The sequence below is a fragment of the Cherax quadricarinatus genome, chromosome 20 (assembly GCF_038502225.1).
Source record: "Cherax quadricarinatus isolate ZL_2023a chromosome 20, ASM3850222v1, whole genome shotgun sequence".
Taxonomy (NCBI): Eukaryota; Metazoa; Arthropoda; class Malacostraca; order Decapoda; family Parastacidae; genus Cherax; species Cherax quadricarinatus.
This window is the reverse complement of record NC_091311.1, coordinates 39,756,852-39,774,357: the sequence shown is the minus strand read 5'-3', so window position 1 is coordinate 39,774,357 and position 17,506 is coordinate 39,756,852. Positions and strand designations below refer to the sequence as shown.

General features: G+C 38.5%; 1 protein-coding gene across 13 annotated transcripts in view; it reads left to right on the top strand.

Moving 5' to 3' along the window:
• Positions 1-17,506, top strand: part of FoxP (forkhead box P) — a 913,334-nt gene that overhangs the window by 813,810 nt on the left and 82,018 nt on the right. For 12 of the 13 annotated variants that reach the window (XM_070086983.1, XM_070086981.1, XM_070086982.1 and 9 more), the window contains one exon: positions 9,868-10,087. In XM_070086983.1, the coding sequence (XP_069943084.1) occupies positions 9,868-10,087 (220 nt within the window). The remainder of the gene's footprint in view (positions 1-9,867; positions 10,088-17,506) is intronic. The other variant, XM_070086977.1, reaches the window with a different exon arrangement.

Below are 17,506 nucleotides of genomic sequence, written 5' to 3'. Positions count from 1 at the left end.
GGAGTGGAGAGGCGCTCCAGTTCCCTGGACAACGCGTGAAGAAAGGAATTAATAACAATTTAATAGGAGGGGGATGAACAGAAAATAGTGGGAGGTTCGTGGCGCGGCCGCCAGGTGGCAGCACCAACCGGCTGACACACACACACACACACACACACACACACACACACACACACACACACACACACACACACACACACACACACACACACACACACACACACACACACACACACACACACACACACACACACACACACACACACGTACGTACATGTGTGTGTATGTGTATGTTAGGCGCCTTGAAAAATATTTAGTATAAAAGAAATTGTATGAAGTGAAATATTTTTTCATTGGAAAGCGCTGACCCCGCAGGGGTCATATAACGTCTGCAGAATGTTTGATACGAGGAATAGTTCCAGTTCCTTCAGTGAAGACCATCCACATCAGCAGGTAACCAACACTTCCCACTTTAGGCTGGTGAAGGACTCTTGATCCAAGGAACTGAAGCTACCCTCCTCTTCCTTGGATCGAACCTGATTGCTTCCCATTCCCCAGGAGCTATATGATCTTCAGGTTTAGCGCCTCCGGTAATAATAGTTTCATATTAGTTTTCCTCCCCGTATTGCATTAATAAAGAAGCGCAAAACACGCATGGGTCATAGAGCTCTTCCCTCTAAATTTTTCAAATGCTAAGAGTAACAAACAGCGTGGCTGCTCCCACACGACTACCCATCCAGTTACTGGCCTCACACACGGCTGCTTAACCTCGCTCATTGACGGGCACAACCATAGAATATTTTCTTGCAATTTAAGTGGTTCTTCCTTATTAAATAGTTATCATTTGTTAAATTCAAGGTAAATCGAATTATTCATTTTATTTTTATTATCGCGGAAGCGAAAAGCCAGTTCAGGGTCATACAGCGTCTAGCAAATGGGAGAAAATGAACTTGAAAGGAGAAGGCAGCCCAAATTTCTTTGTAATAATAAATATTGTCTGAACGACAATAAAAAGATGTCGATCCAAAAATCCACGTCAGCATCGATACGGTTTCTTTATTTCAGATCATTGCATTTAAAAAATATACGATAAACTGGAAGCCCAGCATAGGCTGCGCAGCAGCATTTCGGGCGAAGGACGCACAGTATTTCAAGGCAAATGGAAATGTTTCATCATCTGTTGGGCTGCACGAAGATAAATTTATATTATTTATCACTAATGTATGCCAACAACATCGTCGAGTTTATCTTAGCGGGTATGTGGGGTATGTGCCAATACCACAGCTACATCGTAGTCCCTTGTAAGCGGTGTGTTTTATTTTTCAAACTTCTTCCCACGACTGTGCAAATTATTATTATTCTTATAATCGGAAAGAAGCGCTAAACCACAAGGGTTGTACAGCAAGACAGCAAAGAACTTTTTATTTACGCTGTTCCACACTCATTACAAACCAATGGCATCACTAACATTACGCACAATAAGTCTTTATGGAGAATCGTGAACAATACAATCTTAGTCGACATGACTCTAATTTGTGCAACTTATTGCATTTTATTAAGACGACGGTTTGTATACCAGACGAGACTGGCCCATAGCCAGGCTCCGAGAGTAATGAGACTCTCGAAATTCATCAAAGGTATATCAAAGACTATTAGTTTTGTATTTGAATGGGGCAAAACGTCTTAAAACAGCATAATGTGTTTTGTTAACACATTTCTCTTTATATTCTACCATTGATATACTACTTGGTTTTAGAGCAGGAGGATCCTGCCTATCACTATGACAAAATTAATGAGACCTTGAAAGGAAAACAAAATGCTGATGTACTCAACACAGATTTTGCAAAGGGATTTGAACGACCATGGAATAATAGCTTTTAAAATGAGTTCAATACGTATAACAGAAGAAGCAAGGAAAATAAGTATTCAAAGTTCCAAAAAAAAAAAAAAAAAAAAATCACAAACCGTGGTGGTAAGCAGAACAAAGTCCAGGGTCAGCAAAATAAAGATTTCAGTACCGCAAGGCATCGTCCTAACTCCATTTATTTGTTTCTAATCCTCATAGTAAACATAGACAAGAACATCGCCCAGAGCTTGGTATCATCTTTTGCAGATGATACCGGAGTATGAATGTCAAACATGAGGCAGTATATATGTCTCCATTCTGATGCGTCAGTTTCACATTGCTCCAGACTATGGAGCAGAACTCTTGCTCCTGGCTGAGGGACTGACCACCTCTTATATAACTATTACGAGGGTGATGGACTGATTATATTATCGCAAGATCTCCATTGCTTCTGTTGCCTCCTTTGTATTCGACTTAAGAAGCCTACAGTGTAGGTGAAGCATTTTGGAATAAAGATATCTAATTGTTGCACATGTATTGTGTATACACCTTTATTATATACACCAGCTCAGTATACAGCACGCAAGCAGACCATATCATAAAGCGTAAGGAAAAGATACAAGACTTAGGAACAACTGTCGAAAGATCTGTTATTTGGAAAACACATTCAGGCAAATGCAATAAAAGTCAGGAAAATGTTAGTGGATCATGAGAACTTTAAGAACAGAGAAACAGTGCCAATGGTACTTTTCACATCACTTGTACTCTGACGGCTTGAATGTTGTGTGTTCACAGCGTCTTTCAACACAGGAAAGATAGCAGAACTGGAAAATGTACGTACACTCTACCAAGTTAATGAAGATATATGAGGGTGTGGCATAAACCCGGTGAAAAGGGGGGAAGAGACAGTGGGTACAAATGAAGAACACAAAGACTTCAGCATATTACAAGCAAAGATCAGAAATATTGTCGGAATGATAGAAGTTCTGAAGAAGCTGGACAACTACCTTCTTCCCTCTACAAGTGTCGAATCGCCTGGGTTTTTATTTTGCTTTGTGGACCCAAGGGCTGCTAGCACAAGCAGACTGGTTAACCAGGCAGGCAACAGGGAAACCTGGCCTCAAGTCAGGCTGCAGGGGCTAGAAGAGCCCTAGAAACCAGTCATAGGTATAACCCACTAGGGATTTTATCGAGTACTTGAGGAAACCGTTAGTGGCTTTTTTTTTTTTTTTTTTTTTTTTTGGCTTACGGCCATTATTGCACATCAGATGACATCATAACCCTGTTGCCTTCTAGTCAAGACTCACGTGGAAATCTAGCACAGAATAACGGGTAAACTAATTCAAAACTTTTGACTCATTAAAGTTAAGACTTAGTATTAAGGAGATTCCTTATATTATGTAAAAATAAAAATAAAAAAAAAGATTTAATTTGTGACAAGTGTGACTGGTCACCTCGCAACCCAGTATTTTGAATTTTAACATTGAAAGACACTGAAAGATAAGCTGTGACACTAAAAAAAAGACACTGAAAGATGAGTTGACACTAAAGAAACGCTGAAAGATTAGTTATGACTAAAAGACACTGAAAGATGAGAGTTGTGACACTAAAAAAACCCTGAAAGGTTAGTTGTGACACTGAAAAATGGATGAGTTGTGACTTTATAATGGTGCAGGAGTTTGGAAAATTCATCTAACATTTCCTATGTGTGAGTTTTGTGTATTGAAGAACACTGCCTTAATGTGATGGTATCTTCATGCACGCTGTGAAAGGACGAACTACTAAGTTGCAGTGTATAATTGTAGCCCAATATACATAATTTTTCAAGAGTAAAATGTGTCTAGAAACTGGTGTGTCGCATATAAGGCTCCATTATTATTATTATTATTATTATTATTATTATTGTTATTATTATTGTTTTTGAACCGTTAAACTCGTAAGGATTATATGGTGCCAGGGAAATGGAAGGGGATTTAATCAGGTTCGTTTCATAGGCTTTCCCAAATCAGAGTACCATGTTATGCGCAGTTCATTATAGTTATTATTATAAACCCACACAGGACATTAAGTGCTGATGTATAAGCTGTATACCCTAAAATCTTGTATACCTTATTGTATTTCGTGTCAGTGTATGCTAAGTGTGAATCGCAGTGTATATACACAAAATAAGTAATTTATATGTATATACTCTGAAAGTTTAATTTAATCCCTATACGTATTATTATTTTCACAGAGAAGTACTACATCCATAGGGGTCATATATTGCCTGTGGAATAAGAGGTAACCAGGTTCAGCCCAAGGAATGGGAGCTCCAATCCCTTAGATCAGAAAGCCTCGTAATTCAGGTCATTCGATGTTAGTAGTGAAGGGTTCTTGATCCAAGAGGTTGGTGCTACCGTACCATTTCCTTGGATCAAACTTGATTAATTAGGTTTAAAGCTTCTTCACTACACAAGGATTATTAAGGTTGCATGTAACCTGTACTTTAATCGGGCTTTTCCTTACTATATGGCTGGCTAAAATAACACGGGTTCAATCCCCCGGCTAGTTGCAGTGTTGTTATTGATTAACCCTTAAACGGTCCAAACAGATCGACGTTCAAATTCGTAGTGCTACAAAAGTAGATCTACTTTTTTACATATTTTAAAATATAAAAAAAAAATGTAGATAAAAGTTTTTTTTACACGTTTTCAAATGTAAAACAAAAAAGAAGATCTACATTTTTTTACATATTTTCAGATGTTGAAAAAACGTATATACACGTTTGGACCGTTTAAGGGTTAAATACCACTTGTTGGTGGTTACAATACTATATATACTGCTCATGGAGGCTAGTACACCAAACAGAGAATAGAATGAAATTAGACACATGTGCAACTCTTGGGTATCTTTATAGAGGAAATGTTTCGCCACACAGTGGCTTCATCAGTCCATACAAAGGATAAACTTGAAGAACAGGAGGAGAATGAGGTAATCAGTCCCTCAGCCTTGAGTCGATGTGGTCAGTCCATCAATATATTCAAGATTGACGGACTGACCACATCGACTCAAGGCTGAGGAACTGATTACCTCATTCTCCTCCTGTTCTTCAAGTTTATCCTTTGTATGGACTGATGAAGCCACTGTGTGGCGAAACGTTTCCTCAATAAAGATACCCAAGAGTTGCACATGTATCTAATTTAACAACATGCCGGTTCTTTGAACCATTCATCTACAGAATGAAATTAGCTCTGAGGCACCCACACCATCGTATATCCTCGGATCACAGTGAAGCACCTAGCTCTGCTGGGTGCGTAATCTTTGTAGGATTGTATGGTTCTGTGGGTTAGAGCATTGTGAATTTTCACTCACCATGAGGTGGGCTAAAACAACATGGGTTCAATCCCCCAGCTAGTTGCAGTGTTGTTATTGATTAAATACCACTTGTTCGTGGTTACAATACAGTCTGTCCTCACTTATCAACGAGTTCCGTTCATAAGACCACGTCGGTAAACGAATTCGTTGCTAAGTGAGGAGCATACTGTAATGGTAGTGGGTTTGTGTCAACCATCTTTGATATCATTTTAATGTCATCTTTCCACCATTTATAACATTTCTAGTATATTTTTAAATGTTTATACAGTAGTGTACTGTATATTGAAATAAACAGAATAGAGGAAATCAGCTCTAATATGCATTATTTAGGTATGCATACTGGTTAGTGAGTCAGTCATAAGTCTGAGTCATTGGTAAATGAGTATGTCATTGAGTGAGGAGAGGCTGTACTATATATATTGCTTGTGGAGGCTAGTACACAAAACGGGGAGTAGAATGAGGCACCCAGACCATCGTATGTCCTCGGATCACAGTACAACACCTAGCTCTGTTGGGTGTGTGATCCTTGTAGGATTGTATGATCCAGTGGGTTAGTGTCGTGAATTTTCCCTCACCATGAGGTGGGCTAAAACAACATGGGTTCGATCCCCCAGCTAGTCGCAGTGTTGTTATTGATTATGTATATATATAATTTTTTTTTTTTTTTTTTTTATTATCACACCGGCCGATTCCCACCAAGGCAGGGTGGCCCGAAAAAGAAAAACTTTCACCATCATTCACTCCATCACTGTCTTGCCAGAAGGGTGCTTTACACTACAGTTTTTAAACTGCAACATTAACACCCCTCCTTCAGAGTGCAGGCACTGTACTTCCCATCTCCAGGACTCAAGTCCGGCCTGCCGGTTTCCCTGAATCCCTTCATAAATGTTACTTTGCTCACACTCCAACAGCACGTCAAGTATTAAAAACCATTTGTCTCCATTCACTCCTATCAAACACGCTCACGCATGCCTGCTGGAAGTCCAAGCCCCTCGCACACAAAACCTCCTTTACCCCCTCCCTCCAACCCTTCCTAGGCCGACCCCTACCCCGCCTTCCTTCCACTACAGACTGATACACTCTTGAAGTCATTCTGTTTCGCTCCATTCTCTCTACATGTCCGAACCACCTCAACAACCCTTCCTCAGCCCTCTGGACAACAGTTTTGGTAATCCCGCACCTCCTCCTAACTTCCAAACTACGAATTCTCTGCATTATATTCACACCACACATTGCCCTCAGACATGACATCTCCACTGCCTCCAGCCTTCTCCTCGCTGCAACATTCATCACCCACGCTTCACACCCATATAAGAGCGTTGGTAAAACTATACTCTCATACATTCCCCTCTTTGCCTCCAAGGACAAAGTTCTTTGTCTCCACAGACTCCTAAGTGCACCACTCACTCTTTTTCCCTCATCAATTCTATGATTCACCTCATCTTTCATAGACCCATCCGCTGACACGTCCACTCCCAAATATCTGAATACGTTCACCTCCTCCATACTCTCTCCCTCCAATCTGATATTCAATCTTTCATCACCTAATCTTTTTGTTATCCTCATAACCTTACTCTTTCCTGTATTCACCTTTAATTTTCTTCTTTTGCACACCCTACCAAATTCATCCACCAATCTCTGCAACTTCTCTTCAGAATCTCCCAAGAGCACAGTGTCATCGGCAAAGAGCAGCTGTGACAACTCCCACTTTGTGTGTGATTCTTTATCTTTTAACTCCACGCCTCTTGCCAAGACCCTCGCATTTACTTCTCTTACAACCCCATCTATAAATATATTAAACAACCACGGTGACATCACACATCCTTGTCTAAGGCCTACTTTTACTGGGAAAAAATTTCCCTCTTTCCTACATACTCTAACTTGAGCCTCACTATCCTCGTAAAAACTCTTCACTGCTTTCAGTAACCTACCTCCTACACCATACACTTGCAACATCTGCCACATTGCCCCCCTATCCACCCTGTCATACGCCTTTTCCAAATCCATAAATGCCACAAAGACCTCTTTAGCCTTATCTAAATACTGTTCACTTATATGTTTCACTGTAAACACCTGGTCCACACACCCCCTACCTTTCCTAAAGCCTCCTTGTTCATCTGCTATCCTATTCTCCGTCTTACTCTTAATTCTTTCAATTATAACTCTACCATACACTTTACCAGGTACACTCAACAGACTTATCCCCCTATAATTTTTGCACTCTCTTTTATCCCCTTTGCCTTTATACAAAGGAACTATGCATGCTCTCTGCCAATCCCTAGGTACCTTACCCTCTTCCATACATTTATTAAATAATTGCACCAACCACTCCAAAACTATATCCCCACCTGCTTTTAACATTTCTATCTTTATCCCATCAATCCCGGCTGCCTTACCCCCTTTCATTTTACCTACTGCCTCACGAACTTCCCCCACACTCACAACTGGCTCTTCCTCACTCCTACAAGATGTTATTCCTCCTTGCCCTATACACGAAATCACAGCTTCCCTATCTTCATCAACATTTAACAATTCCTCAAAATATTCCTTCCATCTTCCCAATACCTCTACCTCTCCATTTAATAACTCTCCTCTCCTATTTTTAACTGACAAATCCATTTGTTCTCTAGGCTTTCTTAACTTGTTAATCTCACTCCAAAACTTTTTCTTATTTTCAACAAAATTTGTTGATAACATCTCACCCACTCTCTCATTTGCTCTCTTTTTACATTGCTTCACCACTCTCTTAACTTCTCTCTTTTTCTCCATATACTCTTCCCTCCTTGCATCACTTCTACTTTGTAAAAACTTCTCATATGCTAACTTTTTCTCCCTTACTACTCTCTTTACATCATCATTCCACCAATCGCTCCTCTTCCCTCCTGCACCCACTTTCCTGTAACCACAAACTTCTGCTGAACACTCTAACACTACATTTTTAAACCTACCCCATACCTCTTCGACCCCATTGCCTATGCTCTCATTAGCCCATCTATCCTCCAATAGCTGTTTATATCTTACCCTAACTGCCTCCTCTTTTAGTTTATAAACCTTCACCTCTCTCTTCCCTGATGCTTCTATTCTCCTTGTATCCCATCTACCTTTTACTCTCAGTGTAGCTACAACTAGAAAGTGATCTGATATATCTGTGGCCCCTCTATAAACATGTACATCCTGAAGTCTACTCAACAGTCTTTTATCTACCAATACATAATCCAACAAACTACTGTCATTTCGCCCTACATCATATCGTGTATACTTATTTATCCTCTTTTTCTTAAAATATGTATTACCTATAACTAAACCCCTTTCTATACAAAGTTCAATCAAAGGGCTCCCATTATCATTTACACCTGGCACCCCAAACTTACCTACCACACCCTCTCTAAAAGTTTCTCCTACTTTAGCATTCAAGTCCCCTACCACAATTACTCTCTCACTTGGTTCAAAGGCTCCTATACATTCACTTAACATCTCCCAAAATCTCTCTCTCTCCTCTGCATTCCTCTCTTCTCCAGGTGCATACACGCTTATTATGACCCACTTCTCGCATCCAACCTTTACTTTAATCCACATAATTCTTGAATTTACACATTCATATTCTCTTTTCTCCTTCCATAACTGATCATTTAACATTACTGCTACCCCTTCCTTTGCTCTAACTCTCTCAGATACTCCAGATTTAATCCCATTTATTTCCCCCCACTGAAACTCTCCTACCCCCTTCAGCTTTGTTTCGCTTAGGGCCAGGACATCCAACTTCTTTTCATTCATAACATCAGCAATCATCTGTTTCTTGTCATCCGCACTACATCCACGCACATTTAAGCAACCCAGTTTTATAAAGTTTTTCTTCTTCTCTTTTTTAGTAATTGTATACAGGAGAAGGGGTTACTAGCCCATTGCTCCCGGCATTTTAGTCGCCTCATACGACACGCATGGCTTACGGAGGAAAGATTCTTTTCCACTTCCCCATGGACAATAGAAGAAATAAAAAAGAACAAGAGCTATTTAGAAAAAGGAGAAAAACCTAGATGTATGTATATATATATATGCATGTGCGTGTCTGTGAAGTGTGACCAAAGTGTAAGTAGGAGTAGCAAGATATCCCTGTTATCTTAGCGTGTTTATGAGACAGAAAAAGAAACCAGCAATCCTACCATCATGCAAAACAGTTACAGGTTTTTGTTTCACAGTCATCTGGCAGGACGGTAGTACTTCCCTGGGTGGTTGCTGTCTACCAACCTACTATATATATATATATATATATATATATATATATATATATATATATATATATATATATATATATATATATATATATATATATATATATATATATATATATATATATATATTATATATATATGTAAATATATTATATATATATATAAATATATATATATATATATATATATATATATATATATATATATATATATATATATATATATATATATATATATATATATATATATAATATATATATATATATATATATATCTTTTCTGTTTCTCCATTTTGTTTGTACAACATGAATCTATAATAATTGTAGAGGTTTAAATGTGCATTTGAATAATAATGATTATAATTCTGAAGACTATATTCAGAAATAATAATGTTTATTAATTATTAGTAGTTGTATGATTAATAATTACTCACCTCAGATCACATACGTGGCTTGCGTAATCTTTACCTGGATGTGGAAGACATGAGTGATAGGAGAGGTAACTACTCTTGCTGGCTTGACACAGGGCGCGAGATGAACGGCTTGGGCAGTGAGGAGGAGGAACCTGTAAGTCGGCGAGGCCACCCTCTCTATGGCCATGGTGTCTGCAAGTGGCCAGGCTGTGAGGCCATCTGTGATGACATCCACTCCTTTCACAAGTATGTTGCCTCCTTTTATGTCTATCTCTTACACTTATATTTAAATTACTCTTATGTCTGTTATAATTAGATTTACCTTGCCCCTGTATCTTATGTTCATAGTAAATATGTATTATTCTATTTAACCCTTTCAGGGTCCACAGGCCCTCTTAGAGACTTGTTCTCAGGGTCCCCCAAATTTATAAAAAAAAAAAAAATTATTTTTCTTATGAAAAGATAGAGAATTTTTTCCCGATCATAATGACACGAAAAGTATGAAATTTGATGGAAAACTTACGTAATTATGCTCTCGCGATGTTAGCAGTCTCGGCAATGTTTACGCATCGGCGATTTTGCCCACTTTGAGCCCTATTTTCGGCCAGTTCCAATGTACTAGTCGACAAAAATCATAACTATTTCGCTAGAACTCCATTTTTTCTATCGAATGAGTACAAGAAACCACCAATTTGCCGATTTCAATTATCCAATACAGTGGTCAGAATTTAGCAATTTTGCCAATTTCACACAAATTTCAAAAGATGTCAATTTCCAAATAGGGTCCAGAATAAACAAGAAAGACATTCCTGGCACTAAAATAACATTTCCTCTGTTCATTAGTCACGTCCCCAGGCCCCTCTTACATTTTTTTGCTTTTCACTTTGAATTTTTATTCTCACAAAAAATAGAAGTTTACTGTTATGCAGACTACTGCATTAGTGTAGAAATAGTATAAATAATATCAGCGCACTTGTGAAAGAATATTAGACTCGCCAGTTGACGTGTATTGGACACTTGGCATGATTTGTTTACTTTTGAGCTTTGGTAAAAATCGAACATTTCTGTTACTTTGAGCTCATTTTCAAGGTACTTTTCATTGTAAAACCAGTCAAAATCATCTCAGTTTCTGTAATATATCTTCCACTCTATAAAATGAGACCAGGAAAACTAGAATACAACAATAAATACCATACGAAAATACAGTGCAAAGTCGCTGTTTTAATCCAAAAACACGGTCAAAGTTTTTTTTTCTCATTAAGCACTGTGTGCTGCAGGATTTTTTTTATACTGCGCACACTGACCACATAGACCCATTCTTTCATATGTAGGCCCACCAGCTTTCTCTCACTAGATTTGAGGGCGCTAGAATTTAGGCATACTAGTACGTCATGGACACTGGTGCGTAAGCCGTACTAGTACGACCGAAACCCTGAAAGGGTTAAGAAGCGTAGTGGCATTCACAGTGTGATAAGGCATGGTGAGGCTGCCAGTTCTGACAAAAAAGCAGCTGAGAAGTTAGTACAGGAGTTTAAGGAGTGCATAGACACTGGAGAATTCAAACCCCAACAAGTGTTTAATTGTGATGAAACAGGCCTCTTTTGGAAGAAAATGCCAAAGAGGACCTACATCACGCAGGAGGAAACGGCACTCCCAGGACACAAGCCTATGAAGGATAGGCTTACTCTCATGTTTTGTAGTAATGCTAGTGAGGATTGCAGAGTGAAGCCTTTACTGGTGTATCACTGAAAATCCCAGAGTGTTCAAGAAAAACAGTGTTGCCAAGAGTAATTTATGTGTGATATGGAAGGCTAACAATAAGGCATGGGTCACAAGGGGAATTTTCCTAGACTGGTTTAACGCTTTGACTGTCGCAACCCCCAATCCTGAGGTGTCTCCTGGTGTCGCAAAATTTAAAAAAAAAAAAAAAAAATTTCTTATGAAATGATAGAGAATCTTTTCCCGATTGTAATGACACCAAAAAAAACGAAATTTGATGGAAAACTGACGGAATTATGCACTCGCGAAGTTAGCGACCTTGGCGCTGTTTACAAATCGGCGATTTCGCCCACTTTGAGCCCTATTTTCGGCTAATTCCATTGTTCCAGTCGCCCAAACTCATAGCTATTTCTTTAGAACTCCATTTTTTCTATCGATTGAGTATAAGAAACTGCCCATTTACCGATTTCAACTACCTAATAATGTGGTCAGAATTTGCAATTTGGCCAATTTCACGAAAACTAAAAAATATGACAATTTCAAAATTAGGTCCAGAATGAACAATGCAGACATTCCTGGCTTTAAAATAACATTTTCTTTGCTCATCAGTCATGTCTCCAGGCCCCTCTGATATTACTCTTGCTTTCTATTTTGAATTTTTATTCAAACAAAAAATAGAAGACTTACTATTATGCAGACTACTGCAATACTGTAATAATTGTATAAATAACATCAACCCATTCATGACTGCATATTAGAATGGCTAGTTGGACATTTATTGGACAATGGCATCATTTATTTACTTTTGAACATTGGCAAAAATCAAACATTTCCCCTACTTTGAGCTCCATTTCTAGGTTCTTTTTATAGTAAAATCAATCAAAATCACCTTTATTTCTATAATATGTTTTCCATTCTATCAAATGAGACCAAGAAAACGAGAATACAACCATAAATACTATACGAAAATAGACCACAAAGTCGGCATTTTAATTAAAAAAAACGGTCGGAGTTTTTTTTTCTCATTATGCACTGTGTGCTCCAGGATTTTTTTTATATGGTGCACACTGGCCACACAGACCCATTCTCTCACATGTGGGCCTACCAGCTTTCTCCTTCTTGATTTGAAGCCGCTAGAATTTATGAGTACAGTGGACCCCCGGTTAACGATATTTTTTTACTCCAGAAGTATGTTCAGGTGCCAGTACTGACCGAATTTGTTCCCATAAGGAATATTGTGAAGTAGATTAGTCCATTTCAGACCCCCAAACATACACTTACAAACGCACTTACACAAATACACTTACATAATTGGTCGCATTCGGAGGTGATCGTTATGCGGGGGTCCACTGTATATATATGTCAAACACGGTACCTCGTAAGACGTATATATATACGGCCACGACAGTCAAAGGGTTAATGAAGTGTTTGGCCCCAGTGTGAAGAAATACCTCCTGGAAAATAAATTGCCACTCAAGTGCCTCCTGGTAATGGACAGTGCTCCTGCTCATCCTCCGGACTTGGAAGGGGGTATGGTTTGGAAGAGCAAATAGTGGAGGAGTTTAGTTTCATCATGGTAAAGTTCTTGCCTCCTAATACAACTCCTTTTATCCAGCCCATGGACCAGCAGGTCATTTCAAGCTTCAAAAAACTGTACACCAAAACAGTGTTTCAAAAGTGCTTTGAAGTGACCTCAGACACTGAATTGACCCTAAGAGAGTTCTGGAAAGATCAGTTCAATATCCTCACTTGCATAAACCTTATAGGTAAGGCTTGGGAAGGAGTGACTTGCAGAACTTTGAATTCTGCTTGGAGAAAATTGTGGCCAGAATGTGTACAAAAGAGGGATTTTGAAGGGTTTGGGGCTGAGGCTAAGGAGCCTATGCCAGTTGTGGAATCTATTGTGGCATTGGGAAGTCCCTGGGGTTGGAGGCGAGTGGTGAGGATGTGGAAGAGTTGGTGGAGGACCACAGGGAAGAGCTAACCACTGAAGATCTGCAACAGCAAGAGATCACAGCTCAGGAAATTGCTGCAGAGGAGGAGGAAGAGAGATGGAGGAAGGTGCCTTCTTCAAAGATTAAGGACATTTGTGCAAAGTGGACTGAAGTGCAAACATTTATGGATGAACTTCACCCTGGCAAAGCTGTTGCAGGCCATATTGGCAACATGTACAATGACAGTGTTGTGTCCCACTTCAGACAAATCTTAAAGAAATGCCAGAAACAACTCTCTGGACAGATATTTTGTGTGACAGGGGTCCAGTGACTCTCAAGTTGTTCCCAGTGTCTTTAAAAAACAAAGAGGGGAAGTAACCCCAGATAAGGACTTGGTATCTGAAGTCCTAATGGAAGGAGATTCTCCTTCCAAACAATAGTGTACACCTTCCTCCTATCCCCTCCTCCAGTCTTCCATCCACCCAGAAGTCTTCAGTGAAGGTAAGTGTAATGTTATTATTATTTTATATATGTATGTACTTGATTTCTCATTGTTTTCACTATGTAAATCTTTATTTAATTTGAAAAAAAAATTATTTGAATATTTTTGGGTGTCTGGAACGGATTAATTTTATTTCTCATGGGGAAAATGGTTTCACCATTCGGCAATTTCGTCATACGGCAGACTCTCTGGAACAGATTAACCCTTTGAGGGTCGACAGGCCCTCTCCGAGACTCATTCTCAGGGTCGGCCAAATTTAAAAAAAAAAAATAATTTTTTCTTATGAAAAGATAGAGAATCTTTTCCCGATCATAATGACACCAAAAATCTGAAATTTGATGGAAAACTTACGGAATTATGCTCTCGCAAAGCTAGCGGTCTCGGCAATGTTTACAGATCGGCGATTTTGCCCACTTGGAGCCCCAATTTCGGCCAGTTCCAATGTACTAGTCGACAAAAAAACATTAATATTTCGCTAGAACTCCATTTTTTCTATTGGATGAGTGCAAGAAACCACCCATTTACCAATTTCAACTATCCAGTACAGTGGTCAGAATTTAGCAATTTTGCCAATTTCACACAAATTTCAAAAGATGCCAATTTCCGAATAGGGTCCAGAACAAACAAGAAATACATTCCTGGCACTAAAATGACATTTCCTCTGTTCATTAGTCACGTCTCAAGGCCCCTCTTACATTCTTTTGCTTTCCACTTTGAATTTTTATTTTCACAAAAAATAGAAGATTTACTGTTATGCAGACTACTGCATTAGTGTAAAAAATGGTATGAATCATATTGGCGCACTTGCCAAAGAATATTAGACTCACCAGTTGACGTGTGTTGGACGCTTGGCATGATTTGTTTACTTTTGAACTTTGGTAAAAATCGAACATTTCTGCTATTTTGAGCTCAATTTTCAGGTACTTTTCATTGCAAAACCAGTCAAAATCATCTCAATTTCTGTGATATGCCTTCCATTCTATAAAATGAGATCAAGAAAACTAGAATACAACAATAAATACCATACGAAAATACAGTGCAAAGTCTCTGTTTTATTCCAAAAAAACGATCAAAGTTTTTTTTTTCTCATTATGCACTGTGTGCTGCAGGATTTTTTTTATACCATGCACACTGACCACATAGACCCATTCTTTCATATGGAGGCCTACCAGCTTTCTCCAACTAGATTTGAGGGCGCTAGAATTTAGGCGTACTACTAGTACGTCAAAAACCCTGGGTCGTAAGCCGTACTAGTACGTCCGAAACCCTCAAAGGGTTAATCACGAAACTCGGGGGATCCACTGTATATATATATATATATATATATATATATATATATATATATATATATATATATATATATATATATATATATATTTTTTTTTTTGGTAGACAGCAACCGCCCAGGGAGGCTATATGAGTGTAAAACCCTGTAATTGTTTTACATGATGGCTGGTGTCCTTTTTTCTGTCTCATGGCAAGATTTCAGGTACGTCTTGCTACTTCTAAACTTAGGTCAAACACATACAACAAGCACATTATACACACCCCTCTGGGTTTTCTTCTATTTAGTAATTTATATGGGAGAAGGGCCATTACTAGCCCCTTGCTCCGTTTTTCCTTTTGACATTTTAGTATATATATATATATATATATATATATATATATATACATATAATTTTTTTTTTTTCAACAAACCGCCTCTTACAACACAACACGCATGGCTTACTGAGGAAGAATTCTGTTCCACTTCCCCATGGAGATAAGAGGAAATAAACAAGAACAAGAACTAGAAAGAAAATAGAAGAAAACCCAGAGGGGTGTGTATATACGTATATGCTTGTACATATATGTGTAGTGTGACCTAAGTGTAAGTAGAAGTAGCAAGATGTACCTGAAATCTTGCATGTTTATGAGACAGAAAAAAGGACACCAGCAATCCTACCATCATGTAAAACAATTACAGGCTTTCGTTTTACACTGTAATTGTTTTACATGATGGTAGGATTGCTGGTGTCCTTTTTTCTGTCTCTTAAATATGCAAGATTTCAGGTACATCTTGCTACTTCTACTTACACTTAGGTCACACTACACATTCATGTACAAGGATATATGTACATACCCCTCTGGGTTTTCTTCTATTTTCTATCTAGTTCTTGTTCTTGTTTATTTCCTCTTATCTCCATGGGGAAGTGGAACAGAATTCTTCCTCCATAAGCCATGCGTGTCATAAGAGGCGACTAAAATGCCGGGAGCAAGGGGCTAGTAACCCCTTCTCCTGTATATATTGCTAAATTTGAGTGGAGAAACTTTCGTTTTTCCTTTTGGGCCACCCCACCTCAGTGGGATACGGCTTGGTACGTTGAAAGAAAGAAGAAGAATATATATATATATATATATATATATATATATATATATATATATATATATATATGTACATGTATATATATCCTAGGTAGTAGGCTGGTAGACAGCAACCACCCAGGGAGGTACTACTGTCCTGCCAAGTGAGTGTAAAACGGAAGCCTGTAATTGTTTTACATGATGGTAGGATTGCTGGTGTCCTTTTTTCTGTCTCATAAACATGCAAGATTTCAGGTACGTCTTGCTACTTCTACTTACACTTAGGTCACACTACACATACATGTACAAGTATATATATACACACCCCTCTGGGTTTTCTTCTATTTTTTTCTAGTTCTTATTCTTGTTTATTTCCTCTTATCTCCATGGGGAAGTGGAACAGAATTCTTCCTCCGTAAGCCATGCGTGTTGTAAGAGGCGACTAAAATGCCGGGAGCAAGGGGCTAGTAACCTCTTTTCCTGTATATATTACTAAATGTAAAAGGAGAAACTTTCGTTTTTCATTTTGGGCCACTCCGCCTCGGTGGGATACGGCCGGTGTGTTGAAAGAAAAGAAAGATGTATATATCCTAGGTAGTAGGTTGGTAGACAGCAACCGCCCAGGGAGGTACTACCGTTCTGCCAAGTGAGTAAAATGGAAACCTGTAATTGTTTTACATGATGGTAGGATTGCTGGTGTCCTTTTTTCTGTCTCATAAACATGCAAGATTTCAGGTACATCTTGCTACTTCTACTTACACTTAGGTCACACTACACATACATGTACAAACATATATATACACACCCCTCTGGGTTTTCTTCTATTTTCTTTCTAGTTCTTATTCTTGTTTATTTCCTCTTATCTCCACGGGGAAGTGGAACAGAATTCTTCCTCCGTAAGCCATGCATGTTGTAAGAGGCGACTAAAATGCCGGGAACAAGGGGCTAGTAACCTATTCTCCTGTATATATTACTAAATGTAAAAGGAGAAACTTTCGTTTTTTCTTTTGGGTCACCCCGCCTCGGTGGGATACAGCCGGTGTGTTGAAAGAAAGAAGATATGTATGTATGTATGTATGTATGTATGTATATATATATATATATATATATATATATATATATATATATAGTCGGACTTGAGTCTTGGAAATGGGAAGTACAATGCCT